This window comes from Gavialis gangeticus, unplaced genomic scaffold (genome assembly GCF_001723915.1).
Source record: "Gavialis gangeticus isolate Ggan-Ray unplaced genomic scaffold, GavGan_comp1, whole genome shotgun sequence".
Lineage (NCBI taxonomy): Eukaryota > Metazoa > Chordata > Crocodylia > Gavialidae > Gavialis > Gavialis gangeticus.
In genome coordinates this window covers 30,854,394-30,869,360 of record NW_017729028.1, presented here as the reverse complement: position 1 = coordinate 30,869,360, position 14,967 = coordinate 30,854,394, and the positions used below count along the sequence as shown (strand labels likewise).

The following is a 14,967-nucleotide window of genomic DNA, read 5'->3' as shown; positions in this document are numbered from 1 at the left end:
TTTTTTTTTTTTTTTTTGACAAAACACGATCATTTCCAAAGCTGGACATTTGGGGGGGCGGGGGGGAGCGGAAGGAATCACTACACATGACTTTGCCCATACGATTTCCCTTCCTTCTTTACAATTAAGTTGCGGCCTAGGAAGAAGGCAGGGAGGGTGGTATCTTCGGGCAACATTGCATGCTAGCATCTGATAAAGTAGGTTGTTGCCTACAAAAGCCCATGCTTCTCTGAACCAGTTAGTCTCGAAGGGCATGTTCAGATGAGCACACTTGTGCATTTTGCCAGGGATAAATAGCAGTGGCACATAGTTGTGCCACTACTACTTGTCCCCAGGGAATACCCCTGTGCATGCGCTCTCGCATGTGGCAAGCTGCCTTCAGTGGGGTAGGGAGGCTGGGGCCAGCACCTGGGCTAGCCCCAGCAGCCTTACCTGGGGTCCTGGGGGTCTCCCAGGGCTCCAGCGGTGGCAATCCAGGTGTGTGGAGCCTGGTCAGCAGCCAGAACATGGCTCCAGCTGGCCAGACTCTGGTTTTGCTTGGCGCAATCTGCTGCCACGTATGCTGCCCTGTTTTTTTTAGGGGGGGCAGTGTTTTTTCAATCCAGGGTCTCCCAGTGTCAAAAACCCCGTTGCACTGCAAAGCAGCACAGTGAACACCTGTGCATGCGGCGTGCGTGCTTTGCGGTGCCACAAACCGCAGGTGTGCGCTCACCTGGACATGCCCTAGGATGCCACCTTGCCCTACGTTTTGCCTGGCTTCAGACTGACGTGGCTAACCACCTTTCTGGTTATGTCCCAGGTTAACTGTAAGAATATTCTGGTGGGTAAAGCAGGCCAGGACAAAGCTGACAACTGGGGAGAGTTACTCACACCAGACTTGGCTTGAGGGTTGCTGAACTTCAGGCAAACTTTTTTAGTGTCCAAGCTGCACATGTATACGAACCTAATGCTGGTAAGAACTGCTAGCTTTACAGCCCTGGAGACCACAGTCCCCGAGCCACTAAACAGACACGGCCCAGGCAGCAGCTGTCCAAACACAGCCACCACACTTTCAACCGGTGGACTGCCTAGGAGATACGAAAAGCCAGTTAGGTTCCCCTTTGCTCTGAGGCTTCTCTGATGAGACTGTCAGCAGAAGTGTCACCCACCGCAATGCTGCTTTTCACGGTGGTGACATGGTATATTTATCCAACTGGACTGAGACCAAACAACTTGATTCACATAAGCCACTGCAGAGACATGCTCTCATAACCAACTTGGGTTACAGTTCAACCGGTGATTCAGAATGAAAGGCTATTCTTTCTCCTTTGTCAATTTTTAGCAACATTTTACGCTATACAAAATATTTCCCCCCCACACACATTTTTTCTCTGTGACCCTACTCATCCAGATGAGGCTTCCCTGCCGTAGGCTCTTGCTTCTCTCCCCTTTCATCTTTCCCAAGCTACCAGTAGCTTCAGCTGATGCTGACAGAGAACTCAGTGAAAATGTTGAAATTCCCTCCACAGAGGACATCACTCCACAGAGCACACCATAAACACCACAGTTTGCTCCTCTGAACTAATATCCACTTGTACCAGCTCAATGCTGGCTCTCCATCTACCTGCAGATAGGAGAAACCTTAGAGACAATTTAATGATCACAGAGAGACCACGGCCTTTAGGGGACACTGGACTCTGACCATCAACACAGGTTTCCACCCATTTCATTCCCACTTCACATGCATCTCTTATTTTCTTTCCAGCCTGCACAGAAGGCAGCTGTGCACCACAGATAGGCCCCCGAATCCTTTGCGCTCTATTAAGTAATGCCTCATTTGAAGCATCGTCAGTGCTGAGACTTCTGGGGCGCCAGAGAAAATTAAGACGCCAGCTCTCTTCTAGGCAACACTTATGTTGATCAGTAGCAACTCCAGCATCTTCTGCAGAGTTATACCAGTGCTCAAGAGAGGAAAAAATCAGGTCTTAAGTGCTCATCATGTCAATGAACATAGAGCCATCCCTACCCGTATGTTAGCATAATTAGCTTCTGCCGTCACTTCTCTTCCTACTGATTTTCAAAGAGGACTCAACTCCTGTTCATCTTGACGCACAAACAAAATGTAGCACTTCTAACGCCTGCTCTCGTCCCAGGGAAACAAAACCTAACAACGCCGAGCAGCGAAATCAGACTTCAAACTGATCTACTGAGCTCAAGCCCCACTGGTTCGGTTGACGAATGCAAAACACTGCCTTATGAATGCAGAACGCTGCCATACGCTTTCGATCAAAATGGTGACAGTTAATAAGAGCAGCCTGAAACTTCTGAAAATAAATCCAATGTAATCAAATACTCACCGCTACACAAATTACAGCACACAAGCTGAGAGTGGAATATCAACACATCGCTCCTTTAGGAGTCCTCAAATTTCTGAGAAAGCTTTAGCAAAAACCCAGAGCTTGCTCAAGCGTGGTCCAGTGGATACAGGCTGGCTGGCAGAAAGCAGACCTGGGTTCACACTGACTCACTGCATCAACCTCGACGGACAGCTTGACTTGCGTGTCTTACCTTCCTCCCGTTTGTCAAATGGGGACACTTTATGCTCTGCTTTCCAGAGAAAACCGCAACATGACTGCTATTTTCCTAATCAAAAGTCTTAAAAACGAGGGCTTGCTTTTGGCTAGGCATAGGATTGGGAGCGAGGAAGCCCTGAGTTGCAGTGCCAACTCTGACGGATGCTTTTACATCTCCCTGATATTCAGGTTCCCCATCAGGAAAATAAATAGGGTTTCCACCAGCATAATTATCTTGCAGCCATTAGAAGGAACTAAAAGTGTGGCTATGAAGCGAAGGAGAGAGCAAAGAGCAGCGAGGATGGCTGAGTGCAGGGCAGAACTGTGATAACTGAGATAATGCAGGGCAGGACTGTGACCATATGCAGAACCAAAACTCAGGGGCAAACCCTGAGATCAGATAAAAAGAGTTGTGTACCGAGTAATGGCTAAACCCCTTCCACAAAGAACAACTCAGGGCTAGAAAGGAGCAAAAAGACCCACGAGTCCCCTGACAGAGGGCGACAGGACTCGCGCTCACAAGTTACACAAAGGGTCCAATCCATGCAAAGCAATAAAGCATTTTCCTCAAGTTAAACGGGGAAACTGAGCCACCATGCAGGGAAAGGAAGTGACAGTCCATCCAGGTACTGGACAGGTAAGCTTTACTTTTACAGGTGTCAGGGGTATGGTGGCTAGCTGAGTCACTGCCCCACTTCCGGTTTTTCCTGGTTCATCCCTTCAGATCAGCTGCTTCTTTCCCCGTCTCAGACTAGGATCATTCATTAGGCACTTACTGGCCCCATTACCATCAAATCTGAACACGTTACCGTTCATAACCTACTTCTGTTTACAGCGCTCCTGCAAGGCAAGGCAGCGCAATCAATGCTCCTTCACAGATGGGGAAACTGAGGCAGAGAGAGACTAAAATGGCTTGTCAAACCTCACACAGGAAAGTGGCAGGAACACAAACTTAGTCTGGGACCCAACTACATGGACATGTATGTGAACAAAACCACTTATCCGCCCCCTTCCCTCCCCAGCAGACCTGACGGGTTCCAACACCCTTGATGCCTCCCTTTGTAACCCATGATTGGAAGTATTGATCAACAGCCTTCTTAAACAAATCATGCCCATTTAGTCATGAGAACAAAGTATCAGAAATACAGCAACAAAGAGCCTATATAATAGGCGCACACACACACACACACACACAATATAAGCTTCCTATCTCATGCTTTACTTCCAAGATAAGAACTTCTCTTTACTACAAAGGGGCTACTGGTAAAACATTACTGGCAAAGCATCACTGAGTAGGTGCAGCTCGCATTGGCAAAAGCAGGCCAGTACGGCATACACCAGTTCCCTGAATCACACAAACTACAGAGGCAAAACCACTTTTAGTTGTTGAACTTCAGCTACATTTGGGCTCTTATTGTCATAAAAAAGTCACAGCCCTGACATTACTAGACAGCCATACAGAACCAGAAGTGTCTAGTGTAGTTAGATCAGCTTCCCTCTCAAGTCGGAAGAATACGTGAGACCCAAGTTGCCTTCTTCCAGGAAGGTTAGAGCCATCCGTGACCCACACGGGTCCCCACTCACAACCTGTCAGCGCTGGCCTGCCCCATATTCTCTGGAAGAGGTGGTGCTGAAACGATCTGATCTTATCAGGCCATAAATCACATTTTGGGATGCGGCTTGAAACATGCAATGAATGCAGACATTTATGATCAAATTTCATTGCCTAACACATTAACTGAATCTGTAGCAATCTTGTGAGTAGATAATCCTCTGCAACGTACAGACAGAGAACAGGAACAGAGAACTCATCTACCTTAGGCCGCAGAGGGAACGCAGGGACCTTGGACTAGAAGGGGCGTCCTGGACCGAGGAAGGAGCTTGTCTCAGAGCTGTAAGCTGATTCTCTGGGACTCAAAGCTGAGTTGTACCAAAAACCAAGTCCTGTGCTAAGTTAGATTTGAACTCCCTGCCCTTCTGAGAGCGCTCTCTCCTGTGCTGCAGACTAATCAAAAAGAATTACAAATTGAACCTCCGTTTTTGTTTTTTTTTTGGTCTTTTTGTTTGCAGTGGATTTGAGAGCTGCTTCCCTCCTCCTTTTCTCTTTCTTTCTCTTTCTTCCTCCCTCCCTTCCTTCCATAGGCTTCTCACGTGGCTGCACATAAAATGGGTCACGATTTCACAACCGGTCAGATGGAGGGAAATTTTCTACCGTTACTGTTTTATGGCTTTACCTTTTCTTCTCCCCCATCATTTACGTGATAAACCAATTCATTCCTTTAAAAATTAATCTCATCTGAGAATAACAATGATAGATAGACAGACAGACAGACAGACAGATAAACTTTATACCAGTTATACTTACAACAAACCGTATACCATATCCCCTAACTGGGGCAACACAGTGCACTTCCTGCAGTCAAATATTACCTCTTCAAATAGTTTCAGCCTTATTTTACTCAGTCAACATCCCCTGCCCCTGCCCTTCCCCCATAAGGCACATACAACCCAAGGAACCTTTTTTTTTTAAACAGCACATACACATATACGGACCAACTGAAAAGCTAGCATTTTTGGTGTAGAAGATAGCAAGACTCCACAACAATTTGGGAAGGCAGCTAAATCCCACAGAATTCAGCTGAATTCAACTGAATCCAACTGAAACTACAAGACGTTAAATGCCCCTGCTACACGTTACATATATTATGCTATTAACTGGTCGATCTCACAATAAATTTAGACCAGCCACATGTGCAAAGTAAAGATCGCACAATGAATTGGTTAATCCTGCAATTAATTTAGATGGGCCACACATGCAAAGTAATTATCATGCAATAAAAATGACTATATCCAGCCATAAAAAGAGCCAACCAGCTATAAAGTTAGTGCTTGAAAATGTGTAACAATTCTATAGCTGGTTTCTATCCAGCTTTAATCTGAACATGTAGCAGGACTCAGAGGTAAAATGGAACTGAAATGGAGACAGGCCAGTGGTACCAATAACCAAAATGTAAAAGTCATGCATTGACCTTTTGTTAAGATCTGATTCAGAGTTAAAACTGACAGCCGGAGCTCTCCTTGTTCCTATAAAACCATACCAAGGATCTCTAAAATCACCAGTCACTCTGCAGCATCCAAATTTATGGGCATAATAATGAGAGCAAAAGGATACTGCATTACATCCAGGTTTCTTTCCTGTTGAGAACTCAGCCCTCACAATTTTTAAAGGGTGGCTAATTTAATGCTGAAATAAATCTAAACTATTTCCAGTGAGGAGGAGAGACCATGGGGAGGCTCCAGGGACTGGTAGTGGGATAAGGAGCCTTTCAAGTCAGCATTGGTTGTTCAAATCCAGTTGTAGCTGAAAATAACCATCTGATGGCTACACCCAAGAGCCTCTTTGAATCACGGTGGTGGATTACTTGACAATCAGCCATTATACAACAAATATCTCAATTGTTACTCCTGCTGTGAGCCGCAGCAGAAACAGTGTGTGACTATACCAGCATTCATATTATATAGATATGACCAGGGATCTTGGTTTTCTTTGATAAAAAAAAAACAAACAAACCCACTTTTCAGATTAAAAAAGTAACCCAAAATCCACATTTTTCCATGATTAAAATGAAATACTTCTCTCTCTCTCTCTCTCTCTCTCTCTCTCTCTCTCTCTCTCTCTCTCTCTAATGTAATATATATATATATTAGTGGTGTTTCATTTTAATCACAGAAAAATGTGGATTTGGGGTTACATTTACAATTGGGGACTATTTTAAATCAGAGAAAGCCAGGATCCCTGGATATGCCTAATGCAACCATAATTTTATCCCTCAAAGTGGTTCTCCTACATTAACAGCAAAAAAGCTTTCAGTCCTGCTTCTTTCTCCCTGTTCTGTGGCAGAGGATTTCCCATTCCTGTTTCAGACATGGCAAACTTCTGTCTTTAAACTAAGTTCTTTCTCTTTCCTGCTTCCCCAATAAACCAGTGTGCTGTGATGAAAAACATTCAAAAGCCTATAAACTAGGGGGCCAAATGTAAACACTGGGTTTAAAAGACCCTTGATTTCTGAGGTAGGTTGAATTCAGATCCAAATGTTGCATCATAGGCAAAGAGACAGCAAAGCTGAGACACGGAGCAGCATAAGGACATAGATTTTTATACTGCCTTTACAATTATCTTTAAAAAGCCGAAAAACAACAAGGCAAAAACAGAGGAGACATTCCCACTAAGGGCTGGTGCAAGCAATTATTTCCATTCTAATGGAAACTACTGGAGGCTTTTTCCCTTTTCTTATATATCACCACCCACATGGTTTCTCCATCCCCTTCTACTAACTCACAGGAAGGGCATAAAACTTTCTTGTCCAGCATGGAGATTTAACCATTATGCCTGGGAGACATGAGATTTCCAGTGCCTGATGCTGATGTTGTAATCTCTAAAAATAACAGGCATCATGATTCTCCTCCTTCTTAAAACAATGCAAAACCGGGAGTCACAAAGTAGTCGCTGGAGTTATAACAGCATAAACCCACCCCAAGGAGAATCAGGGTTGGTACTTCCAGCAGTGAGAGACTGGCAAGCACCAAAACGCTGCCGCTCTGCAGGTGGGCAACCTGCTGACCACTGCTGTTACCATTCCTCTGCTCTCTTGAAACTGGACAACAGAAATGTAAAGTCTCTGCTTTGCTGGCGTGACTGGCTGATGTGGTACTTACACTACTGGAAAGGTTCTGAGCATACTTTACATGGGGAGGGAAAGTCAGAAAGCCTCGTGGGGGTCTTCGGTGTTATTTACCATTCTGTAACAGAGACAATTTAGAAAAAGACAGTTATCACTCCCAAAAAAACAAAGGTTTATTTTATTATCTGGCTACCGACAATAAGATTTGGATAGCGCTGCGCTGGGTAACCTCATACAAGCCTAGCCGGGCTTTTACAACAATCCACTAGGGAGATGCAGCCAGGATGGTAATCAAAGTTCCTAACCAGTACAAACATGTCGGTTCCCAAAAAACCCAGCCCTACTAAAACAAGATCTGTGCACTGTCTCATGAAGAGCAGTACCCCAACCTTCCTGCCTGTCCTAGACTATAAGCTCTGCTGGTCAGCGGGGGCTGAATTGCGACTATACACTGCACGCACTGGAGACATATTAATAGATTCAGAGATGTTAGGGGCTAGAAGGGACCTCTCGAGATCATCAGGTCCAGCCCCCAGTGCTTGGGCAGGAAAAACTGCTGGGGTCAGATGACCGCAGCAAGGTGCGCTTCCAGTTGTTTTTTGAAGATCGGCAGGGTAGGTGATTGTACCACCTCTGGGGGGAGTCTGTTCCAGCCCCTGGTCACTCAAATCATAAAGTAATTTTTCCGTATATCCAATTTATTGACTTCCCACTTCAAAAGCAAAAGCCTGCTGTGAGAGGCAACCTTGTAAAAGCCCCGCCAGGTGAGTAGTAATTTGTACTTTGAAATGCTGTGCATTGCTGTGGTCATTTTCAGAACAGAAAGTAAAGAAACCGAGTGCTGCAAGGGACCTTGAGAGGTCACCTAACACAAAGGCCAGTGAGCTGTGGCCCATGGGTTGGATCTGACCTGTGAAGAGACTGTATCTGGCCCACGGCTGTGGGGGGAATCCGTAGCATTCAGTGGCAGAGGGAATCAGTGCCAACAGAAGTGGCAGTGGGGTCACAAATGGCGGCCCACCGTAGGGCCAGCTGTGTTATTTTAGCTCACTGTTGCAGAAAGTGGCTGACCCCTGATCCCTCTGCCCTGAGACAGGATTAACATGGATGCAGCCATTATTGAGGTCCCAGTTAGGAAAGCCCTGTCTGTGAGCCTCTAACTTCTCCTGTGCCACCTTTCAGTTGTTTCATCTGAAGCACTGCTAGGGCCCAACCTTCTTCCCTTTGTCTTCAGGCAGAGCTTTGCCATCGATTTTAAGGCACCCTTTGTCTTTACATCTGGGACATAATTCTTCACATGTCAACACCATGCATATTGCAATGACTCATATTATAAATGGAAAGCTTATAGAGCTAGGAAGGCTGACCAGCTGAATGCTCTCTGTGAGAATATATTTTAGATCTGGAAACATTAAGCGTTGCTCTCTGGATAATCTGTAACAAATCCATCTCCTTATATAATCAAACAAATACTTTAAGGTACACAGCAAGCACTCTTGTGAGAAAGCTGATATCTGAGGCTTCGCGTGTATTATAAACTAAGCCTCCATTTAGGAAGACAGAGGTTATTACCACTTAAGAAATAAGACTAATTGCAGTCACCAAATACCTTGCAGCAGTTTCAGAAAAGTTAGTTAGTTCATGTCATTTGCAAGCGGTTCTAAAGTAGGCACTAAATATTAGGAAAATGAATGACCTAATGCTTTCTTTAGCTACCATTGCTGGTGTCTTTCTCCCCAGACTGACACAGATTGAAAGCACTGCAAAGGTAATCAACCAGCAGAAAAGTGGAAGGCAGGTCATCACAGTTAGGCAGACTATGGAAAAAATTAGTTGTACTACATACCGCTGAGGATTTGCCTTCCTATAGTATGCATTACTAGAACTAGAATTATCAGTAGGAAAACACTCACAAACCCAGGGATACAGGCAGCAAACACTCTTCCAGCAGAATCGCATCAATCAGAACGAAACTGCTGGCAAACTATGGCAAACCTTCCAGTGCAATAAGCAGCAATACTGGACTCCCCATTCCCAATGAGAAGGGATTTAAGGGAGAAGGGAAAGGGACACTGCTTTGTTTCAGCCCTTAGGATCAGGTGGGCATATCCTGAACCATTTCTTGATATGACAATGCATAACCCTGGCATTGTCCTCAACTGGGGAGCTGGACCCGATGAGCTCATGAGGTCCCTTCCCACCCTAAACTTCTGTGAATCTGTGAATTCTCCCATCTTTTTCTATTGCCTAGGACCCCAGTCGTGACACTTAAATCCCTGAGGGATGGGAAAAGAAAGACCCCAGGGATTTCCTGCAGCCAGCCTCCCCTCAAATCTCCCCATCCAGAAACAGTTATGCAGCAAAACACTTCCCAGTTAAAACTCAACTGCATTAAAAAAACTACAGTCGCAAAAGCAATGAGATCATATTGTTGACTGGTTGCCAGATTTTGTCTTTGAAAACCAAAGCAGGGGTTTTTTTGTGTTGAACAAAAATAAATTATAGCCTTAAATATATACAAACTTTCTGAAGGACACAGTATCTAGTGACAAGCATCTTAGGACTCCAGTTCTGATGCCTCCTTCTAGGGCGAGAGCTTGGAAGAAGGCCTGAAGAAAACAGATCAAACTGATGATCATGAAACAGTGTTAAGAAGTGGAGTTGGGGCTGCATAACACAAAGGGAACAAATCTGGAGGAGGCGGTAACAGGACTGCTAGAAAGGATAGAATGGTAAAGATTTCCAGTACATTATAAATAAATTCTGGGAGTTTGGTGCATGGGTGTGAGTTGAGAATGGAAGAGGAAGGAAGCGCTTCAGAGGATGTTGAGCTTGTGAACCCAGGTGATGAGGGCAAAAACAGAGATTCAGTGGAAATGGAAAGGGAGAGAAAAGGCTTTGGGAGGTATTAGGGTTGTGCTGGGATAAACACTGTGGTGGGCTAGTGGGATATTCAGGAGGAGATTGCTGGTAGTCACAGACACAGGACCGAAGAATAGGGTAGACTTGACAGTCCTCCAGGCAGCTGTAATTGCAAAAGCAAAGGCTACATAGGAAAAACTGGAGGGGAAATAAATTATTCCTTTAGCTGCTCACAGAGCACAGCCAGCAGCCACTAGACAGAGTCACAGCTGGTTCTCCCTGCCCAAAGGATGGTTGGTCTAAAGTTCACGTGAGCAGAGAGAAATTGTGAGGGGATGTGTCGAGGATCTCTCCGATCCGATTAATCATCAGAAGAGAAGCAACCGAAACATCATTTTAGCCAGATCATGCAACCTAAGGAATAGGACTTCAGCCATCAAACTTCTCAAACAGCCCATCAATACCACTCTTTTTTTTATAAACTAATATGCTGAACCAGGTTTAATAATAGCAGCAAAAACAGGTGTTGTTGTAATCTACGGCTGATATGCAAGTAAAAACTCACAAACCTTTGCCCTCTTCGCATTATTCATTAAATAAATTACCTGTTAATAACACAGGGAAAACATACAACTGGCAACCCGTCCAGTTTCTAGCAGGGATAATAAAAGAATTCAGTATTAATATGGAAATCATGGCCGGAATTGTAGAATCAAACATAATGAACAAGCCTGTCTCCAGCTTAAGTTGCTATAGAGGCAGCTTAAATTTACAATGGATGAGTTTTCGTGGCAATCTGTTTTTCAGATATTAAAAATCTCATTTTCTCTGTGCCAAGGACAAGTGGATGTGTGAAGCATTGGAGTATCAACTCTGCATTTGTCTCACTCGACATGAAATCATTCTCATTTTAGTTCAGGTTTTCTAATACGTTCTTGGGAACCACTTCAGGTTTCTGCATTTCTCCCTGGATGCAATTAGATGTGGTGAAGTACAGCTCGCCCTGCCCCACCATCACTGGCGGTAGCAAGGAGGAAGTTTCTTGGCAAAGATCGCACCGATAGCACTTTATTTGGATGAGAGATAAATATTTCAGATTTCTTTCGAGTGAGTCACAGTGGTGAAAAATACAACTTCTGCGTGTTCCTCTTATGCCTTCCATCAGAAAAACTTAACAGGGTTTCACAAACAATGAATTAAGAGTCTGTCCTTGTGAGGCAGGCAAATTTTAGATGATTTACAGAAGGTGACTGAGGAACAGAATCTAAGTTATGGCTTAAGGCCACCCTGTGCACTGCCAGTGGTCGGACGGGCACTATATCTGCCTCGGAGGCTGCTCTCCTGATTGATGAAAGGACTCCTTCAGCTCAAGTGGTGCAGGTCTGTTCTGCGGTGCTGAAGACCTCCGGTTCAGACTCTGCTGATGATTCCCCACAAGAAAGTCATTAAATCAGTCTGGTGAAAAGCACCCCCGGGTACTGCGGTGCTGAATTTTTGGTTTGCGAACTAGAAGCAAAACCCAAATAATTGGATTCGCAGTCCTGTGCACCAGTCACAAAAGAATCCTTCCTCTCAAAAATGAGATAACCCAAGAGGTTGAATGTCATGGATTTATAGTTTAAAGCCAGCTGCGACTGTGAGGTCATTGAGCCTGGTCTCCGTCTAAAAACAGGCTGTTAAATTTCCCCTCCTAACCCTCAGTGAGCCTAAAAATGTGTATTTGACTAAAGCAAAACTTTTATTTGGCTAAAACATATCTTCCAGAAAGCCGTCCAGCACTGATCAGAAGACGTCAAGAGATGGAGAATCCACCAACTTTCTTTCATAGTTAAATCAGGCTCCCTGTTAGAAATTTCCACCTAACTTCTTATTTGAATTCGTCTGGCTTCAGCTTTCAGATATCAGTTCTTTAATTTAGCAGAGAAAGGCACAACAAGAGTTCTTTATTCTTAGGAGAGGTTCAGACTGACTAATGTTTGCACGGTACTTTGAAAAGTCCATGTGCTATATTTATTTTAAAAAGACAGGCTCATCTGGAGGTTTGGGGACATGCACAGAAGTAGAACTGGCTTCCAGAATATGAAAGTCTCACCATCAAACCGAATTGAGAAAGCTCACAAGCTATACGACAGTCCACTCAGCCAACTTTCCCAAAATAGGACGACTGAAAATAGATAAGCATTGGAATATGGACCTGAAGATGGAAAACTTTGGTTGCTGGGAAAGAAGTTCCAGGGCTGAGGGAGCTTTTGCTAATAATTCCCTGCCGCTAGCCCCTCCCAGTTACCCCTCAGGGATGGTAATTTAAACTCATCATCCACTTTCATCAGTCATGGCATCAACATGGCAAGGAAGGCTGTTTTTCAAGTAGCCAGAAGACGTTCAGTAAAGTGCTTTAAAGGTCTAACTCAGGTATGGCTAGGGGAAATTTGGGGATGATCATAAACTGTAGTCCTACATGGAAGACAATAATTGAACTTCAAAGTGACAAAAGCACAAATTACCTTATCCCAGGGGTGTCAAACTTGTTGCAGGGTTGGCTCATAGACACCCCTCACCCTCCTCCTTCACTGATGCCAATTGGTTGGCTGCCTCTGTAGGAACAAACCACGGTGCCAGGCTTTTCGCGGTGCTGCTAGGGCTCCCGTGCTGCTGCTTTCACCCAGGTGCTTGGCAGCCAAGCTGGTAAAAGCCATGGCATGGGAGCCCCAGCAGCATCGCAGGAAGAAGCCTGGCATTGTGGACGCTTGGCTGCAGCTGCAGGAAGCTCCCCCATCAAGACGGGAGGCTGGATCCAGCCCATGAGCTTTTTAAATCTAAGTGAGATGCTTACACAGTGATGAAGCCCTTGTTTAGGTCTAGGTTTGGATCCTGCTAGCCTGACACCCTAAAGAAGAGTGGGGAGGGCCTGCAAGCTACATAATGACTGCTGGAAGTTTGATTTTCCAGAGAATCTCACTGTCCAGGTCAGGTTTCTCCCATACCAAACATTTCTCAAGCATCAGTCAAGTGGTGGGTGGGAGGTGAAGGTGAACAGGATACAGAGGCTTGCTAATGCTCTTTGCTAAAGAAAAGGCTGCTAACTCATAGCTAAAATGACAGAAACAGTGCTGGTTGCTGCAGTTACTTGGGTCTCCAGAAAGACCTGAAGATCCATTAAGACATCTAAGATGTGGCTTTCCACTCTTTCAGGAGTGCCAATATCCTCTTCAGCCAACCTGCATTACTTCGGTCATATAATGACTTCACATGTGTTACCAATCCTCTGTCTACTATAGCCAAAAGTGAGCAGTAAACGAGGAACGAGCATAGAAGGATTTCTGCGTTAAGAGCTGAGGGAATAGAAAAGTATTCTGCTAAGCTATAGCAGACCTGGTTTTAGTATTATCATAATTTTTCCTCAGAACCCTCCAAAACCTCTGAAGTTTCCTAACTTAAAAAATGTCTCTACTTTAGTGAGATGCACCTGGACCCCAGTAAAGGACTCATCGTTTGGTCCATTAAAGGAAAATCAGTTCCATTCCTATTTCCATTCCCCATAAAACATCACCTGTGGAAGCGTTTTAAGCACCAGTAAAGCAGGCTGGAGGGGGGTCCTTAAGTCTTTGATAACCCAGACTCTTCCTTGGTGTTTCCCACACCTGTTTAATGCTGTTTTCAACATGGGCTACCCGGCGCAGCTGAGGAAGTAGGTAGGAGCCTAGGTTCTACTTTCGCTCTGGTTGGCAGCTCACCCACTTTGCAACAAGAACCCAGGCTAATCAACGGTCCTCCATTACCTTTCCACAATTCCCCCACATACTGAGTACAGACAAATCCTCCTGCAGGTGAGAGAAAAAAATCAGTTCAGGTCACTGCAGCGCAAGGAACCATGGGGTACGCCCCCATAAGTCATAGCGACTCCAGGGGGAATGCACCGACCAACGAGGACGAAGTAACTCGATACAGCTCTGAAGGGCAGCTGCTCACACCTGGGCTGGGCTAGCCTGGGCGCTGATCAGCTGGGCTAAGACTGCGACAAGGATTACACTACAGTGTGGAGTTGGCCCTTTCCTGAAAGTGGAGTCTCAGTGACTTGTTCCATTCTTGCCTTTCTGCTGAGCCTGTTAAAGGCACCAATTAGTACTAACTGCCCTGCCAGTTCTGTGATGTGGACACTTGTTGACTAAGAATATTATATACATTTGTTATAGAAGGACGCAGAGCTCTCCGTTAACGTCAGGGCCTGATGACTCTTGATAGGGAAGGGTATGTCTACACTGCAGAGCATTGCACCATACACCACCCACATCCACAGAGATGCGTGTGCGCTACCGCTATAGTTACACACGTTCAGCACAGAGATTTCTGTCCTATCCCAGGGTCACTCTAGGAACAGTTCTGCGGGTTCATTTCTGTTCTTTCCAGGCTGGTGCCAAACCCATGGTTCCAGCACAGGTGGATGAGCTGCTCCTGCTCCGTTTGTGCTCTTAGCATGGCAGGATGTAGAGGCAGTGCAATGGACCTGAAGAAGGTATTTCAGCAGCAGTTTCTGTGGCAGTAGATCTTGAACAGGAAATTCAATTGTGCTGGATGCTGACTTGTCAGGGAAGAGACAACTTTTGCAAGATGCAAGTGTTGTGAACCCCAGCCATGTCTGGCACAGGAAAAGCAGACAAGAACAGCAGATTTACATTGACAAGCTAGAAGAAAGGACTAGGCTACAATCAGACCTAGACAGGTTACAGGGGTGGGCGGATGAGAATAGGATGGGATTCAACACTGACAAATGCAAGGTGCTGCACCTGGGGAGGAAGAACCAGCACCGTACCTACAGGCTGGGGAACTCCCTTCTTGTCAGTGCAGAGCCAGAAAAGGATTTTGGTGTCATC

The 14,967-nt window shown here is 45.2% G+C and overlaps 1 protein-coding gene across 12 annotated transcripts in view; it reads right to left on the bottom strand.

The window, feature by feature from the left end:
- The window catches only part of HMBOX1 (homeobox containing 1), a 176,933-nt gene that overhangs the window by 84,692 nt on the left and 77,274 nt on the right, over positions 1–14,967 (bottom strand). For 2 of the 12 annotated variants that reach the window (XM_019520890.1, XM_019520891.1), the window contains exon 2: positions 7,269–7,352. The exons of the other annotated variants lie outside the window; for them this stretch is intronic. In XM_019520890.1, coding sequence (XP_019376435.1) covers positions 7,269–7,291 — 23 coding nt within the window. In that variant the 5' untranslated portion in view covers positions 7,292–7,352. The remainder of the gene's footprint in view (positions 1–7,268; positions 7,353–14,967) is intronic. 12 annotated transcript variants of the gene reach the window in all.